Source organism: Rhinolophus sinicus, chromosome 18 (assembly GCF_057876585.1).
Source record: "Rhinolophus sinicus isolate RSI-liver-muscle chromosome 18, RSI-T2T, whole genome shotgun sequence".
NCBI lineage: Eukaryota > Metazoa > Chordata > Mammalia > Chiroptera > Rhinolophidae > Rhinolophus > Rhinolophus sinicus.
In genome coordinates, this window is record NC_142518.1 from 91,907,927 (window position 1) to 91,926,993 (window position 19,067).

Below are 19,067 nucleotides of genomic sequence, written 5' to 3' on the forward strand. Positions count from 1 at the left end.
AACAAACCTATATCCATCTTCTCTGCCTATCGTCCCTTTATAGAAGTGGGCTTGTTCCTATTATAGGTCAATGTCTCCATGTGTGATCTGGATTCCATTTATACTGGGCTTTGCTCCTGACAACCGCTCCCTGTCTACTAGAACACTGATTATCATTAGTTTACAAACACACTCTTGTAACTCCCTGCAACAAAAACCAAACATAGCACAACAAAATAAAACCCGCCCTGGAGCCCACAAATGCCCCCATTACTCAGGCACTCACCTTTGTAAAGTCTGCCAATATTTTCCATGCTGACATTATGCCTGAATTACTTTACTATCCTGAACAATATACATTTGTCAATCTCTCATCATCAGTAATCCCAGAGAAGTGTTAGTGTGGAAAAATAGGAAGAAGAAGGAAGGGCAGATAAGCAAATCAGGAAAGGGAACAGCTTTAGGGTCATGGTCCCAGTGATTTGAGTTTCCTGGGAAAGTTCAATTAGCATTTTATTCTAGGCTTTGAGATCAGTGCTTTCCCCAAGAAGACACACTAATACTGCCAGTGTAGCCTGGCAGTATTAAACCTAAAATGACTTGATCCTTCTTATGAGTTACAATGGCAGGACAGATGTAAATGGTACTGGGAATACAAGTCACCATACTCGCTGCCCACATGGCACATGCATGGAGCCTGACAAAAGCAGCAGCCTCCTAGCTCACCTTTTTCCCAGTGAGGACAGCCACACCACCATTCTCAATGTGAGGCAGGTCCTGAGCAGAGACATAGAAAGAAGGTGGCTGGAAATATATGCTGTACAGAGAAGAGGGAGAAAATGTTATAAGCACTTGGAACTGCTATCAACTTCCCCCATAACTTTAGCAAAACTGTTTCCATTATGAAAAACTTTTAGGAATGTTTTCCAAAGTAAGTCTCCAAGGCCACTAAATCTTGGTCATGACTTACTCATAAAGAAGTATTTTAGATCAGTGGTTCTCTACTGGGGACAATTTTGCACAACTCCCATACCCCCCCCCCCCATGGGAACATCTGGCAATGTCTGGAGACATTTTGGGCTGTAACAGCTTGGGGGTGAGGATTCTACTGGTATCTAGTGGGTAGAAGCCAGGGATGCTACAAAACACTCGACAGTGCACAGACCACCCCCACAACAAAGAATTATCCAGCTCCAAGTGTCAAATAGTGCCAAGGTTGAGAAACACTGCTCTAGATTTAGCTTCATTTCAAAATTAGAACAAAAGAAGTGTTCAAGGAGCTGGTATTCACACATCCACCTAAACAAGCTGTCCAGAATGGTGCTGGTCAATGGACAGGTAGGTCTAGCTCCTGAGATGATTTTGCCTCAAACACTAGACAGTAACTGTGAGATATTAATTAAGGGACGGCTAAGATAATTGGAAGTATGCATCCTGCTTGAGAAAGAAACATGATAGCGGGGGTGAGGGAGCTGGATAGACTTATAAAGTTCAGTATAATATCAAAGGGATCACTAAGGAGAAAAAAGCTGGAACCCAAAGTACATGACAATTGAATCAAGAGATCCCAGCCGTCCTTTAAAAGGAAAAGCCTTCTGAGCATGGTGCAGTGTCAGGTAATTGCTGGACTTATCATGGTAACTACTTCCTTAGGTATATAAATGTTGAATAACTATGGTGTACCCCTGACACTAATATAATATTGTATGTTAGCTATATTTAAATTAAAATCTTATAAAATAAAAAAAAGAAATTTAAAAAAATAAAAAATAAATTAAAATGTTACCAGACCTGCATTTCTGTTTCTGTACAAACATGCTAATAAAGAGTTCTTTACAGAGTGCCCACTCTACCCCTGCAATTCTGAATGTCTGTTAGGGTGTCCAAGAAGGTGCCATAGAACAGTGTCTTTTCTTTGCTTTTCTTTGCCCACCTGTATAAAGAAGTGACAACACAGGTGGAGGTGATCACCACTGGAGAAATCTAACATAAAAGTCCTAGAAATGGGAGCATTAGTACTTCAGAGGCCATTACACCTTCAATTGTTGGTAGATCTGGTAACAGACTCCAGGACTCCTGCCACTGTAGCCTGCTGTCCCTGGGCTGTACCAAGTGCACACCAGAGCAGGCTCCGGTGTGTGGCCATGTCATCTGTCCTATGAACTGCACACGGTTCATGCAAAATCCCAACCCACTCCCCATGCTTAGGTGAAGTTGTTAGTCAGGCCTATTTTATATAAGCGAACACACCTTCTCTCTTTCCCATTCCACTGTCTGAATCGCAGTGTCTTTGTGACATTTGGATCATCTGAAAACCACAGTTCTTTTGAAAGAGGAGGTCGCATGTATGGCAGCTCAGGATCTTCAGATACAATCAGTACCTTCAGACACAGAATAATGATACTTATCAGAGAGAAGTCATTTAAGAGGCAGATATCAAAGTGTTCACATTGGCTAAGTGCCTGCAAACACCCTCCGTGCCAAGCAAGAGAGTGTGTGCCTTACCCTGGCCCCAGGATCCCGAGCCCGGATGGATCTGGCTGCAGCAAAAGCAGCAGTGCCCCCACCAATGAGCAGGAATGGAACATGACTTGGTACCCTGACTGTAGGAACTGACTCTCCTTCTGGAGCTGTAAGCAACAGAACAGACAGGGTGAATTTTCTGAAATTCTCAGATGACCCCTTGCCATTATTAAAAAAAAAAATCACCTTGCACTAGTCTCAATCCTTTACTAGCAAAACACTGCACCTACATTTATCTTAACAAACTTCACAGCATCCTGGCGGCACAAGAAAATACTCCCTTCAGTTCATAAGTGAAAAATACCCCAACAGAAGTGAATGATTTGGCCAATGCCATTCATTCATTAAGTCTGTCAGAACTAGAACCTACCTTAAATGTTTAGCTATTTCTAAAATCTATTAGAAAGTATATATTAAAAGGCTTCTGCCCTTTGCATTAATTTCTTAATGACCAACAGGAAAATATCAAATTCGGTTTCACTTTTTGTTAGCAATAAAAGGGGAAAACCTAGCAGGTCAATTAGGGATTATTATACAGTATTCAAGAATAAGGAGGTGTTACTGAAGAAAGCAATGTAAATCACCCACCCAGGGTTGTGGGGCTTATTAAAGGATTAAAACATTCCTCTCTGAAAAATCAAGCCAGTCCTATGTGATGGAAGTGCCGGCTAGGGTTCTACACTTTAGCAAAACAAATACATCTTTAACAACTAACTCAAAACTCCAAAGTCTCAAAAGGGAACAAGACAGACCAAAATAATTTCCACATTGAAAAAAACGCCTTCATCTGTTTTCCAATGAATTTCTCTTGCCACGCTTGCCTTTTTAATTTAAAGTTTCCCTTTTAAGAGTCTAATATAAAGAAAAAATACCAATGATAACCATCACTAATTTTATTCTCAAACCCAAATTCCAGTCAAATACTTTGACAAATTGCTGCCAGGCCTGGCATAATACCATAATTTCTGGAAGCTTACAATGTCACAGCATCGCTGTGTCAACAAGATACCTGCAGAGCAGAGCACTCAAACTGTTTCTAACTTTCCCTTCATATACTGAGCCTCAAATCATACTCACCAAATGATGCAGCCCTTTTCTGTTTCTCTTCTGGTGTCAGTCCTAACCCTGAAATTCTTTCACTGTATCTTTTTTGGTCATCTTTTAAAATCTTGTAGGCCTGTAGATCCAAACATGGAGAAGGTTTATTTCATCATATAGCCAGCTCATACCATCAGTGATATTATCTTCCAATTAAATGAGAAGCTTTTGTCTACACGAGTTGAGTTCTATGCGAAAATCACTAAGGCAAAATTATTTTCTTAAGAAATAAAAATATTGAGTGTGTACACACTTGGTGTGGAAAGAATACAGGTTAAGCAGATGAAATTATTCCAGTTTCAGATTTCCTTAGGGTCTATGTGAAGTTTTCCTCATACTGTATTTAATTCTGAAGGTATAGCTGAAGAAAAAAGAAAAACACTCTGGATGAACACACAATGTGCTATATAGAGATGATGTATTACAGAATTGTACACCTGAAACCTATGTAAGTTTACTAACAATTGCCACCCAATAAAGTTTAATTAATATTAAAAGAGAAAAAACATTTTATACTAGAAAAATAAAGTATTAGGAAGGGCTGAGCTTTATAAAAGGGAGTTTGGACTATGCTGGATACTAGCTGTGAAACTAATCTATATAGTCCAGGGTAGGAAGTGAGGACATAAGTTTTACTGGTAGGTGTCCCAACTTTTGCTGGGTATTCAGATAATGCTCTAAAATGTGATCACCTGTATTCTAGTCTGACAGAGTAATCTTTCCCTCAATGGTCTATTCTTTCACGACACTCAGATGTTCATTAAGTTAAAACACCTTGCTTAAACACCTGTGGTATTTCAAATATACTGTCTTCTCCATCCTTTCCAATTGAAGAAGGGTACCTTAGCATTATGACTAATTGTTTTTTTTATAACATACAGCATTAGAGTTTATTGGAAAAAAATTTAAAAGCAGTAGACAAGAATGACTTGTTTTAATTACAACACTTTTTGCACTTTTTTACCCCAAAGGGTCAACAAGACAGGGATTTAAGTCACCCTATATCAACTGAAATCCCAAATTATTAATTAATTGGAGGAGAAAACAAGGACAATCAGAGGAAATATCATAAAACATGCTCTAGGAATATTTCTACAAGCCCCGTACAGGGCAGCCTGTTAGGCAACATGCTGCAATAAGGAACCTGGCCCCTGGACTTGGACTTACTGCTTATCAGCCTAGAAACATCCAACATGATATGGACGGATTAGAAAATTAAGTATTGTATAAAACACAATGGTTATTCCTTGAATTTACCACTAAGTTCATCAAATAAATTGAATTCAACTAACATTAATTAAGAAAGCTTTTTAAATCTTGGCATCAGATACAATACATGAGTCTAGTATTTACTCATACACTAATGTGTGTATGTGTGTATGTATGTATGTGTGTATGTGTGTGTGTGTGTATTTCTCCTTTAAGAAAGAGACTCTAACCTAAAAAGATGGCTTAAGCTGGGTCAACATGAGTGAACAGAGAAATAAACTGGGGTCACGTTCACACTGAGAGGGCTATCCAAAAATAGCCCAGGCCCTCTCATACCTCCTAATAGCTCCACACATGAGAGGAAGAACAATTGAGGTTTAGTGGGGAAAAAACAATAAGGTTTGTCATATATTTATAACCATATACATTTATATTTTTAGCTTTTAAGTAAATGTTCTGATATAAAAACAAGTTTACAGACATACTAAATAAAAATTTACATTTTCCCCAAGTGTTTCTGTATTCCCAGTTTGCACTTATTCACAATTAGTGACATGATTACATGTATGGTTAAGAAAAACGACAAATTTATGAAAAATATTAGTAGAGACAACTTTTGTAAGCAGACGAGTATGGCGGCATTTATTTGACTTAAAGGAATTTGAAAGGAAACAGGTCATTTTCTCAGTGAGGCAACATGATCCTATGAGTTCAACAATGGCAAGGGGCTCAAATACGAAATCTCATTAAATATTCTAAAGGCCATTTGGCTCTACTCACTGACAAAAACAGGACTGAGCTTAGGGATGTGCCTGTGGTCCCAGAGCAAGTCACTGGCAAGAGAGGGAGGAAAACTCACATCCATGCCAATCAAGAGTTCCTGTTTGCATTCTAAGCTGAAGAAGTGTTGTTCAATCAAATCAGTGTTTTTCTAACTGAGGTTACAACCCGTTAATGGGCTGTAAAATCAATTCAGTAGGTTATGACCCTCATTAAAAGAACAAATAGAAGAGAACAGAAACTACTGCAGTGTATTACACCTAGTATTATTTTGAAATTTTCAGTTTTATGTATTTATAGTTATATAATGGTTGCAAGATAAAATGTATTTCTTCCTGCAGATTGTGGTAAAAAAAAAATAATTAAAAGCCATTGATTTAAAGTATAGGTCCCTGGAAAACATTTCCGAAAAGTCTTCCTTGTTCTTAATACTGCTCCCTTATTTTTGGAAGGTGGAGTGGGGGAAGGTAAAGGGCTCCCAACTCAGGAATTGCTAAAGTAGTATTTATACTTAAATTAGGAACATGTCCTCATATGAGAGAGACAAGTTATGAAGGAACACTGCTGTGGACTGAATGCTTGTGACTATCTCAAGTATATATGTTGAAGCCCTAACTCCCAATGTATTCCAATGTATTTAGAAATAGGACTTTAGGGAGGTGATGTTAAATGAGGTCATAAGGGTGGGGCACTAATCCTATAGGGCTGGTGCTCTTGTAGGAAGAGGTAGAAAGAGCTGGCACCCCCCCACACCCCCCCACCCCCCGTGTGTGGACAAAGGGAAAGGTGGCCATTTGCAAGCCAGAATGCTCTCATCAGAACCTGACTGTGCTGGCACTCTGATCTTGGATTTCCAGCATTCAGACTGTAAGAGAATAAATTTCTGTTGTTTAAGCCACCGGTCTGTGGTATTTTGTTTTGGCAGCCAGAGCAGACTAATACGAATAACAAACAACTTATAGCCATAGCTCATAGAATCTGAACTCCGATTTTAAGTTTTCTTTAGATTAATACCAATTTCAGAAGAAAAAAAAATTAAGCCACTTCAGATCACATTTGAAATGATTTAAAACCTAGTATAAGGGTGGCTGGTTATCTCAGTTGGTTAGAGCGCAGCACTCTTAACAAGGTTGCCGGTTCGATCCCCACATGGGCCACTGTGAGCTGCGCCCTCCACAACTAGATTGAAACAACTACTTGACTTGGAGCAGAAGGGTCCTGGAAAAACACACTTAAAATAAATAAAAGTTGTTTTTTTTTAAAAAAAACTCAATATATATTAAAAAAAAATCACCTAGTACAAAACTATACATAATAGTTTAGTAACAGCTATAGGTAGACAAAAGCTTATCATTTAACCTAAAGCCACTATAATATAGTAGCTTTATTATTACCAGTGTTGGATAAATCACTGAGGGCAATGAGGCATTTAACTGAATGGCTTGAGAGGAACTTGTGCTTCATAGATATTTTGAAGGCAGGATAGAGCAACAGTGACTGGTCCTGTCTTGTGGCCTGGCATCAAGAGATTTGCCTGGTCAGCTCTGTGGAGGCCATCCAACTCTGGTACAGCAACATAAGCCAGAGGTTTAATAGGTTTAAATTGTTACAAACATATCAGATGCAAACACTTTAAATCAATTTTTGAATGAATGGGATGGAACTGATGGGAATAGTATAGAGAGCTATGAAATGCAAAAGTTAAGACTCAGCGGGTGGTATCTGAATTATAAATGAGAGGCATTTAAGAAAACAATCTATAGAAATGTGTTAGCTTATTTCACTTCAGCCACTAGTTTGACCAAATTAGAGATTACAAAAGGGACACTGCCAAATGAGTTTACTTTGAAATAGACCCTGGGAAGTAAGTAGGGAGGATATTGCAATTTCTATGGCTTTTGGGACCTCCTCAGAAGCATTCAATAAAATGTCTTTTCACAACAAAAGTAGGGTTAATTGACTGTTTCCCACAAAACACAAAAATTACATTTTACCTAAAAAGATTCAAAATAGATGGTGTTCAAGTTATCTTTACTTGCTTATTCAATGTTTACTCTTTGAGACTGTCTTGCTAGGTTTGCAGCACTAAAGCACAATACAATTTAGCATCATAAAAATAATTATGAAATTGGAAAAACATTTAAAGAAAGGGTTGATGATGATTTATAATCATTAAATGTATGGCTTTAGATATATCTGGTAGTACTTCAGCAGTTTAAAGAATGAGATTTGAGGATTCACTAATGACTGACAATGTCCCTTTAATAAGTACCTAGAAAGCACATGCTGTGAATACTTCATTGTATTCTAATGGATCAAATTTTCATTAGTGCCAAGGTCTCACCCACCCTACCCCAAAATATATTTTAGTGTAAGCATCTTACATAATAAACTCCTGCCCCAGTGACTGTTGCTCCTACAATTAAGAAGTATACTAGTCTGCTGCCATCTTTCCCAGAAGCACCTGTAGACGCTAGTGATCTAGAAGGGGATCCTGGGTGATGACACTGCACAACTGTAGGTAAAGATAAGGCCAAGAAAGAAACAAAAGGAAATAAAAAGAGCACTAAATATTAATGAAGAAACATTCAACACAAAGGAAGGGACACATTTTTGGTTACCTTGTGCTAAAAAAGAAAAAAAAATGCTGCTCCAGGACTGAAGGAGAATATGTATTTTGTCAAAGTCTGTTATCTGACAGAGCTCACCTATTTTCTTTACTGTGATTTGACTCACAACTGGCAAGAGCTATCTACTTTTCTTATACATTTGGGAGTCAGTCAGGGAATGACGATCTAGATAACTTCAAACCATTTTCATGTCTCTCTTTTTAACCTAGTGATCAAGATCAAAGATAAGTACACTGTCTTACCAATGTAGAAAGAACTAAAACTGTAACGATATCCAACCATTTGCTCTAAGTAAAACAAACAGCTTCCCTCAATCAAGGGTCTTACTATGTGTTATCTAAGTTGGTTTCCTCAACCTTGCATGATCCAACTTTAGACTGATCTGCTTAGTCAGAGTAAACCCTGCCAAATTTTTTTAAAATGTACAAAATAATTCCTCTGTGACCCGCTAAGTTGATAAGAGTTCATTTAAGAAGATATAATTGTGTGCTCTTACTATATAGCAGTTAAAACCATATTTCTCGCCTCACACAAACTCCATTCTAAAATTGGAGATGCTAGGTCTACTTCTATAATTTAGTTTTTAGGTGAGATTCAGGGATAGTTTTCCTTTCAGGAATGCTTAATATTTTGGATTGAAGGCTGTTGCCGTTGTTTTTAATATCTATCCCAAGCTGAGAAAAAATAAAATATTTGACAAATGGGTTAAAATCAAATATTGTGCTAAGGAGCTGCAATGAATTTTGACCTTATTTGAAGGTTAGTGTGTCACATCCAAGAGAAAAGATATAATTTCCTGGTAATTGGTCAAACCTAAGAGAACACAGTGGCTTTCAACTAAAGAGTAAAAAGACAAGTGAAAAGAGCAAAGATAATCAACATGAGATTAAATTTCAATCAATCCCAAATTGGCTTTCATAGGATATTAGACAGTAGGCACGTTAAAAAAGGCTTATTAGAAATTTTTCCAAAAGGAGAAAAAGTAATTAGTTGCAAAAGTTTTAAAGCAGAGTAGTATTGAGTCTATTAATGGGAGCTGTTTGGCAGCTTCTTTACACAAGCTGCTTTTCTACTTACATATGCACCAGCACCTATTGTTGATAAGCCCACAAAAAGGACTAACACAGAATTATCGATTTTGCCCCCTGATGCACCAGAGCTAGCCATTTGTCTTGTCATCTGGAGTTCTAGAGGAACATGCCATCGCTGGAACAAGTTGCCTAAGGAACACAATTTATTAAGACACACACACACATACAGAAATAAAATAGTTAATACATGTTTATGACTAAACGTCAATGCATTGTACAAGAGTTACTGCCCACTGGGCTGAGTGACATTCACTGTTAAACGACCAAGAAAAAAATCATCAAAACTGTACACACAAATACGACAGATATCAGAATGCACACTTTTGAAGTGGTTAGAGCTTTTAGTTTAATGCTGCCCAGGGAGGAAATTTACTGCTTCCAGAAAAGATAATGAAAAACATATGGGCAGTTCATCAAATACTTCTCTCTTTACGTCTTTACCATAAAGGTAGTAAATGTGGAGAGATGACTGAATAGATATAAAAAGTTAACTACAGGCTACCTGGGACATCATAACAACCACTTAAAGAGTAATCTAAACAGCTGGCTTAAACCTTGCACAAAATAGTAAAACCCTGCCACACAATCTAACCAGGACACAGTTCCATCTTGTGTGAAAGGTAGTACTATGTCTTGAAAGACAGAAATGGTAAAGCTCAGAAGAAAATTTTAAAAAAAATTTAAGTGAATTTATCTCCCCCAAAGAACTGAAGAATTCTGGACTATGTAGTTTTCAGAATGACAAAATTTAAAATATCTACCAACTACTTGGCTCTCAGTCCTCCAAAATAATACAAAGATTATGTTGATGTTCACCACCCAGAGTCAATTCTCCTTCCATCACCATATATTTGATCCCTTTTACCCTCATCTACGACCTCTCTCCCCCTTACCCTATGGTAAGCACTAAACTGTTGTCTGACTCTGGGTGGTGAACACACAATGTGACATATAGGTAATGTATTACATAACTGTACACCTGAAACCTATGTAACTTTACTATTGTCACCACAATAAACTTTAATTTAAAAAAAGATTATGTTGATGTAAAACTATGTGCAGCTATGCAATGATCTGATGATCGTAACAACTCTCACACATGGAAATAGAAGTTTCGTAGATCTCTTTCTCCAGGAGGATGCTGGCATTCTCAGATGAAGGAAGGTCTCAGAACCTTCTCTGTTTGTGATATTCCTTGTGTTGACTATTGATCTAGAGCAGAGGTATCCAAACTGCGGCCCGTGGGCCAACTGCAACCCATGATCCATTGTTAATTGGCCCTCAGCAAATTCCAAAAATATATTTAGTTTACTTAAATAAACCAGGTGAGGGAATACGTACTTCACCTCGAATGAGTGACCCGGCTGTTTGTGTATTTTACCGCATATGGCCTTTGGTGAAAAACGTTGAAAAAAGTTTGGACACCCCTGATCTAGAGCAAGAGTTCACACACTTTCTCTGTAAAGGACCAAATTGTAAATATTTTCAGCTTTGTGGGCCATACAGTCTCTGCTGCAACTACTCGATTCTGTTAATGTTTTGCAAAAGCAACCATGGACAATATATAAATTAATAGGTGTGATTGTGTTCCAATAAAACTTTATTTATGAACACTAAAATGTGAATTTTAAATAATTTTCATGTGTTACAAAATAGTCTATTTTTTTCAGCCATTTAAAAAACATAAAAACCATCTTAGCTCGAGAGACCTATAAAAGCATGCGGGTTTGGCCAGTGGCTATAGTTTGCCATCCTGATCTAGAGCAGGGGTTCTAAAACTTGCATCAAAATCCCCTGAAGGGTTCCTTAAAGCACAGATGGCTACACCCACCCCCAGACTTTCTGAGTCAGAAGATCGGGGATGGGGCTCACAAATCTGTATTTCTTACAAGCTCAGCCAATGCAGCCTTAAGAAATCACTCATTTAGAGGTGGGTAGATATGTTCCTGGTCTGACCAGGCTTTAAAAGACAAATAGAATGGTCTCTGGTAGTAGCATTCCACATGTACTTATGGAGATCAGAAATAGGGAGCTTTCCCCCTTGCTTTCACAATGTCAGGGCAAAGACGGATGAAGACACATCTAATGCAGTTCTCTAGTCTCTTATCTGAAGACCCTGGGAACATGTATATTCCAGTACTTAGAAGTGTTTGGTCTTAAGTACATGGCACATATACTATATACTAGTAACACCCAGTAACCCAGTCACACACATTCATGTTTCTGTGAGCATTCACACTGAGTGGGATACACAAAAGATTCCAAGTAGCGTCTCTCCAGTTCAGGTCAGGTTTTACCAGCAAATGAGTTACAAAAACTTGATTTTTAGTCTATTTTGATTTCTAAATTATAGGTAAGAGACTATGGACCTGTACTCTTAGAATCAAAAATGAGTTTTTCTCTACTAATTTTATTTCTTACCTGTTTTAGAATCCTTCATCACTTTGTGAAATAAAATGGTTTATTTTTGGAAATACCAAATCATGAAAATAAAAACATGAGTAAGGGTGGAGAAGTTTATCTCAACCTGGGCAAGCTTCTGATTTTCAGAAGTCCATAAAAATGATGAAACATCAGAAATAGAAATTGACAACTCTCAGAGCTTAGAAAATGAAACTGGGTAGAAAAAATTCCACATGGTTTAGTTCAATGAATTTAGTTTTGCCCCCCACCTCACCCCAAGTTTGTTTACTGAAAACAATTTTTAAAAATTTTGTTTATCCCTCTAGAAGATTCTAAATCCAGAAATCATAGCAACTTTATTTTAATATAATACTAATGTGTTTATTTAGTTTTTGCTTGCTTTTTATAAACTGATAAAACTAACAGTGTAGATTTGGGAAAGTTCAGCAGTTTTTGCCTCAACATGCCCCCAAAAAGGACATTTAAAAGTAAATTATTAAAAAAAAAGTGAATTGGTTATCATCTAAAATATTGCTTGATAAGAAATGTAATACAACACTATTATCATTATTAAACCAACTTTTTACATACCCACAAAGTGACTTTAATTTTGTAAAAGGTGACAGGTACTCTATGGATGTTGATATTTCCCATCAATTTTCTTTTATCCATAAAATTACTCCTACATCTCTCCCCACCCCAGGAGCTTCAAAATTTTAGGAAATTCTACATCACAACTAAAACATGCCTTTTCACTTGTCTTACTAACTTGGGAAAGCCAACTTACTCCTTGACTTGTCATTATAGCACCAGTCTACTTGTTTTGGGTTTTCTGCAGTTAGATCACACATACAGGGATAGCACTTCCTTCCTCACACTTAGGATTCAATTCTTTTTTTTTTAATTTGATACATTTTCATATTATGATTGTTATTGTAGTGGTAATTAGCGCCTCTATCATGCCACATTATCATTTCCTTTCAGTGATTGGAATAATTAAGATCTAGTCTCTTAGCAAATCTCGTGATTATAATACAATACTGTTGTCTATATTCACTATACGTACTGTGCAAGGATTCAATTCTTGACTTGTTACACAGAGCAACAGTGCCTAACACATAGTAGGTATCCACTCAATAAATATTTGTTGAATTAATGAAGGAAAGAAGGAACTAAAAATTATTTCAAATTGTAGTGATAAGGACCAAACATTTTGAAGAATTCTTTGCAAAGAAGTTTTAGCCAGATCCCATTTATTTCAGGTTGCTTAGCACTAAATCAGTAACCTCGAATACCACAGACTAGCAGTAGAATAGTACCTAAATCATCACCAAGTTCTTTTCTGTAGATTTTATAATCTCTTGTTTTCCCATGTTCCCAGAAGGCCTTTTCCAGAAATACATCCACACAATTGAGGCACCTTGGTTGCTCAAATGGTAAGCGGTCTACATGTTCTTGAGTCTTGTCTTCTGAATGCCAAACTGATTTTTCTGACATGGATAAAATACAGGACAGAACAAGCCTAGATGATCTGTTCACTGTAGCTAGGTGCGTCTTTATAAGGAATCCAACAACTACTAAAGTTTATCAGCCTTTTTTTTTTGTATCAACCCTTGCTGGAATTTTAGAGAATCAGAGCAGTAATAACTGTAGTAGAGTGTGAACCACTCTGAAAAAAGGCACCAGAGGAAAAACGATTTAGATGATGAAAAAAATAAATTTAATTGTTCTGCAAAGTTCAGTCCTTTACAGTACAAGGACTCAGTCACTGATAATTTACCATGTGCCAGAGACTGTGCAAAACACTGAGGACACAAAAATAAATAGGGCATAATCTCTGTTCCCAGGTAGTGTATAGTTTAGGAGGGGAGAATGGCTGCTACTATTCTGAATATCAGAAAATGGGCTCGATACAAATCATAAGAGACTCAAGGTCACTCAATCTGTTTTTTTAATCCTTAGGTCAGTGGAACAGAAGCAAAAGAGTCATTACTCATTCAAAACAGTATTTCCCAAACTTGCCTGATCACATGAACTACATCAAGGGGCTTGTTAAAATATAAAAAAATATAAATTCCCAGAACTCTGTCCTGGAGATTCTCATTCAGTAGGTTTGGGGGCGGCCCTCCACTCGATTTATATGACCAGGCAACTTTTGGAAACATGATCTAGAAGAAAGTTACAATATGCAGCAACTCCCATAAAATGGTAAAAAATATAACATTAACTGGTCTAGAAAAGGCTGACTTGCTAAAAATTTTCTTCTGGAAAAGTTTGCCTCAGCAGAAAGAGTGGGGAAAGGCTGATCTTCTTGGCTTAAAAAAAACAACCAAAAGAACGTCATTTGGCAGTGTCCATGAATTCTGGATCTTTGCCCATAAGTAGTCCAATTTCCTATTTCCTATATAAGGAGGTGAGAAGGATTTCGAATAGAGAAAAATGTTCAAATGTTTGACCCTCAGGTCAGGGGTCAGCGATCAGCTTGATCACATGGGCAACACAATGTTTGGTGACCAAATAAAATACTACAGAACAGAAAATACCTATTATCTAACCTATCTGTTCCTCAGTGCTGAATGCAGACATAAAGTCATAAAATGGTGACTATTAATTACCTTCAACTATTTCTGGAAAGAGGCAGAGCATTGAAATACAGTAAATAAACAAATAGTAGCAATTATGGTTTTAAAGCAAAAGGCAACATACCATGTTTCCCCGAAAATAAGACCTAGCTGGACAATCAGCTCTCATGCATCTTTTAAAAATTAATATAAGACCCGGTCTTATGTTAGGTAAGACCCGGTCTTATATTATATTATGTTAGATGAGAACCGGTCTTGTATTATAGTAAAATAAGACTGGGTCTTATATTAATTTTTACTCCAAAAGACAAATTAGAGCTGATTGTCCGGCTAGTTCTTGTTTTGGGGGAAACACAGTATAATGGAAATGAACCTGAGAGTGATGACAGATGTGGATGAGATCATTTCAAGGTAGGCTTAAAGTCAGCTAACATTCTGGCAAAGAATTGAGGGAGAAGAAGAAAAAAAAAGGAGGGAAATGGTATATAAACAAACAATGCAAAAACATATGATAGATGCGACTATGTGAAAAAGAAATCAGATTAAAAGCAATTAGTAATCAAGCCGCAAAACAAGGTAAATTCCTAAAATGATAAAATCATTTCTTTTTGAAATTGTTACCTCAGTTCCACCTACTTCTAAAGGCATGTGATGTTATACTCTGGTGCTTGGCCAAAGGACAAAAAATAAGTGTATATAAAGAGATGAAAAGAGAGGTCAAGAAGTCAGAATATAATCTACAGCAGACTACCTTCATACAAAGTCATGTAATGGAAAAAACCTGTTTGAGTCTGTAATTTTTCAGTACTAGTTCCAATATCACCAACCACCTTCAAATGTCTAATAAATCAATTTCACTTTGGAAATCCAAATTTAATTGATGAGAACTTTTGGTCAGATTTCAGAATGCTGGTAAAAGTTGTGAGTTTTAAGCAAAATAAGTACACAGGATTTGAAAGGTCAGTGTGGATGAAAATCTTCAACTTACCTAAGTTTCTGTGTAAATTTCTGTGCACCGTGCATAGAGCACCCTCATTTCATTGCACAAAACCCACACAGATGACATTATAGACGGGGTATTCATTTAAAAGGTAAGGCAGAGGCTTTTAAGTTCCAAGAACAATATGTCTTAGGACATATCTCCAATACACCCATCAGAAAACATTTTCTTGAGGCACAGTAACTGGAAAAACTGTTCAAATGCACATTTTCAAAGATAACAATCTAAGTGAAATGTTTTCCACTTTTTCATTTTTAAAGCACCCAGAAGGTGGTTCCACATTGTAAAGGCCTCAAGGATAACTTCTGACACTGAAAATGTGAGTGTCCTCGGGTAGTCAAACATTACTGATTTAAAAACAAACAAACAGAAACACAAAAAAACGCACCTCCTACAGGTGGATAATTCCTTACCCCCATGAAGTTGTGCAGGTTGAAAATGAGTATGCTCAAGATAAATTCAGATATCTAATGAACAATAGGCTAAAGAGGAACCAGACTCATTCTTCACCTTTCGAGATCAAACTTTAGGAAGCAGTGTGGAGTTGTGGCAATTCGATTAGGGGCACAAAGAACGGCAAATTATCCTTTGCCATACCTATTAATTAGGTACATGACTGTGGACAAGTAATTTCACCTCTCTGCCTCAGTTTATTATCTATAAAATGAATGGGTTAAACTTTACTGCAAAATCACTTGCAGCTCTAAAATTTGATGAAACAACTTCATGGAGAGCAAATACAATGTGTTCTGCAAACTGTTTATTTGAAGTATTAAAGACCACTAAGATTAAAACTGACCAGACATCCCAAATTAATTCTGGGTCAGTTCTCCTGCTGACTGGTGCACAACCAATTGACTCCTTACTTGCACTTCACTGTTTCTGTTTCCCAGGGCATTCACAGGGTCCTTAAATCTATGGATCTCATCTGGGGATTGGAAGGTAGGGCAAGTAATACCCTTATTTACAGAATAAACTAAAGCGTGGGGCTTAAGTATCCCATTTAAAGTCTCACAACCGGTAAATGGCAAGTCTACCTTACCTCATTGCTTGAAAAAGGCGGACCTGGGGTGGCCTGGAGGTGGCAATGGACACTACTAGACAGCCAGCTGTTCTGTTATCCCTGAACAGCAAACCCTCTCAGGAAAAGGCCTCAAGCCGACTACAGGGTTCAATTCCCTTGAAGGTCAGGTCAGCACGGCTTGGAAAACTCATGGTTTGGATCTGGCCAACTCGGAATTCTCACCACTGTGTCTTAAGCTTTTCTGGGGTGGGGGGGTGAGCTGCGAGGCATACGGAGCCTGTGCAGCCCAGACCCTTGGTCTTCGAGGTGGGGGTTGCCCCGGATGGGTCAGTCACCTGGGAGCCGGTTCCTCTGCCTCGGGCCTGGCACGCACACTGTCCGCACCAAGGGTGCCAGCTTCTGCTTCAAAGCACCCGCCGCCAGGCCTCCACACCGGAACATTTCGGCAACCGCTACTCCGTACCTCCTCCTTCCTTTCTTCTCACGCACCGACACACGGGTCAAACACAGTGGGCCCCCGCCCGCTTCCCCTGCTCCCGTCACACGCACTCTACGAAGGCTCCTCCTCCCAGCTTGGCGTGGGCATTGGACAGTTAAGCCGGCCTACTAGTGCAGAGGAAAAGGAAGCGCGACCGGAGGCCTACTGCGCAGGCGTAGTACTCAGCGCCACATTGTGATTGGCCTACACAGAGAGAAGATTTGCGCATGCGCCTAGCTTCCTGCACCCTTGCAAAGTCCCTGGGCTTGCTTGTTAGTTTTCACGGGTTGGTGGCAGTATGTTCGGCTCAACGAGTTTGAAAAGCTCTCCAAGGAGGGGCCCGTGGGGCCGATTTGCCTGGCTGTTGTGGCGAGTGCTGCCGCTGTGTCGATGTTGGGAACTGATATTAATAGCACCTCATAAAACGTGGCCTCAGCACCAAATTTTGTTTTTTTTTCTCTTTTTTTTAAAATTTATTGGGGTGACAATTGTTAGTAAAATTACATAGACACGCACAATAGTTTAGTGGTCACCAGAGTTGTTTTTCTGTTTCAGGCCACTAGCTACTACTGAGTACTAAGCCTTCCGGATTCGCTCTCTGGCTGCACTCCACTTCCAGTCTTTCCATAGATTTGAGCCGGAGCTCCTGACTTTCCAGATTTGGATTAGACTTCCGTCTTTTACAAATTGCCTTCCCACCCAACCCCTATTCTGGGCACTTTACCACTATTCTGGGGCATGTATTCATTCCTCGCTCTCTTTTGCCGTACCGCTTTTATATTGTGCAATTCTGAGTCCTAAATGCTGTATCAGATGCTGCAGATAGTCTCTTGCTATTTTATTATGACTTCGTTTTTTGAGAGCAGTTGCTGGCAAAAAGCGCTCGTGCTTCACAGATTTTCTGTGAGAGAAAGCCTAAGCAGGACTTTCAGAGTTGTGGGAGGAGTAGGGTGCGGGGCTGACTGTAAATAGGTGTTTTGACTATCAAATGTAAGCTAAATTGGAAATAAATTTTGGCTGTATGCAAAACATAACATATGCCTTTTTCAAAGTTTTGGGTTACATAACTCACTTAACAAGTATTTATTGAGCACTTGCCATTTGGACTATATGAAAAGAGCTCTGGGGGATATGAAAAATATAGGAAGTGGTCACTGTCCAGGTGGGGAGATGACGTATACTGGTCATTTTAAATAATAATATCTGATGTAGTGCAAGAGCAAGAAAAAAGAATATGAGATGAAATAGCTAAGGAAGGACTTCATGCAAGAAGTATTACTTGAGCCTGTCTTGAAGGATGAGTAGTGAAATTCAAATAGTGGAGGAGGAGAAATGATATTTCAGATGGTGAATACATTGGACCGAAGGTAATATTTTTAGTGGTTAAACACCATTGATTTTGGATCCAGTCTGCCCCAGGTTGAATCCTGGCTCTGCCACTTGGACAAGTCACTTAACTGTGTCTCACTTTCCTCATCTACCAATCTCACAGGGTTGATATGAAGATTAAATGAGCTAATATTCATAAAGCATCTTAGAGGAAGCACCATGCTGTTTAAATTAAAAGGCTTGGCAGTATAAAAGAAACAAAACCCAGCTCATTTTCAGGAGACAATGGCAGAGAGTACATACTAGGAAGTAAATGAGGACAGGTTAATATGGTGGGGCCAGATTTGAACTAGCCAAAGCGTTTGGCCGCAATCATGTAGGTGATGACATTATTTTTGGCTTTTAGTAGAATAGGGATAGAGAATGAAATTACTAAGGCATTGTTTCAGGAAGTTTAACCCAGGAAGCAGTCTTTACTGGGTGAAAATGATCCAGGGATCCCTTGCTCATTAAGAGTAATGTTCAGAAGTGCAGGCAGTGGGCAACTTTTCCCCTAGGGTTGCATTGGGGAATAAATATTGAAAATATCAATTCCACAATAAGGTAAAAAATATTTATATTTAGTATTTTAAAAGTTTCACAAATGTTGATATTTCTTGCTATTTCTAAAAGCCAATAATAAACATGGATTGATTAAATAAAGTTAATCATATCTGTTGGTGGATGAGGCTTTGGAAAACACTGTCAAACTTATGATGATAAGGTACCTATGAAAACAACTGGGTACATTTGAAAGACAGTCATTTAATGATGCACAATTAACAAAGAAAAGGCATTGTACAGCACTTTTAACTTATTTTTGCAATAGGTGCAATGAGGTAGATTTCTTGTCCTTTTAATTAAAAATTATATTTCATCTTTTTTTGTAAAAGCAGTATACA

General features: G+C 38.1%; 1 protein-coding gene across 2 annotated transcripts in view; it reads right to left on the reverse strand.

Moving 5' to 3' along the window:
* AIFM1 (apoptosis inducing factor mitochondria associated 1) overlaps positions 1-16,894 on the reverse strand; it is a 35,368-nt gene extending 18,474 nt beyond the window's left edge. The window contains exons 1-6 of one of the 2 annotated variants that reach the window (XM_019716998.3): positions 16,655-16,894; positions 7,974-8,104; positions 3,580-3,679; positions 2,485-2,609; positions 2,230-2,360; positions 706-796 (exon numbers count right to left, since the gene is read on the reverse strand). In XM_019716998.3, coding sequence (XP_019572557.2) covers positions 706-796; positions 2,230-2,360; positions 2,485-2,609; positions 3,580-3,679; positions 7,974-8,104; positions 16,655-16,760 — 684 coding nt within the window. In that variant the 5' untranslated portion in view covers positions 16,761-16,894. Of the gene's footprint in view, positions 1-705; positions 797-2,229; positions 2,361-2,484; positions 2,610-3,579; positions 3,680-7,973; positions 8,105-9,296; positions 9,440-16,654 lie in introns of both variants that reach the window. The other variant, XM_019716997.3, reaches the window with a different exon arrangement.
* Between the last annotated feature and the right edge of the window lie 2,173 nt (positions 16,895-19,067).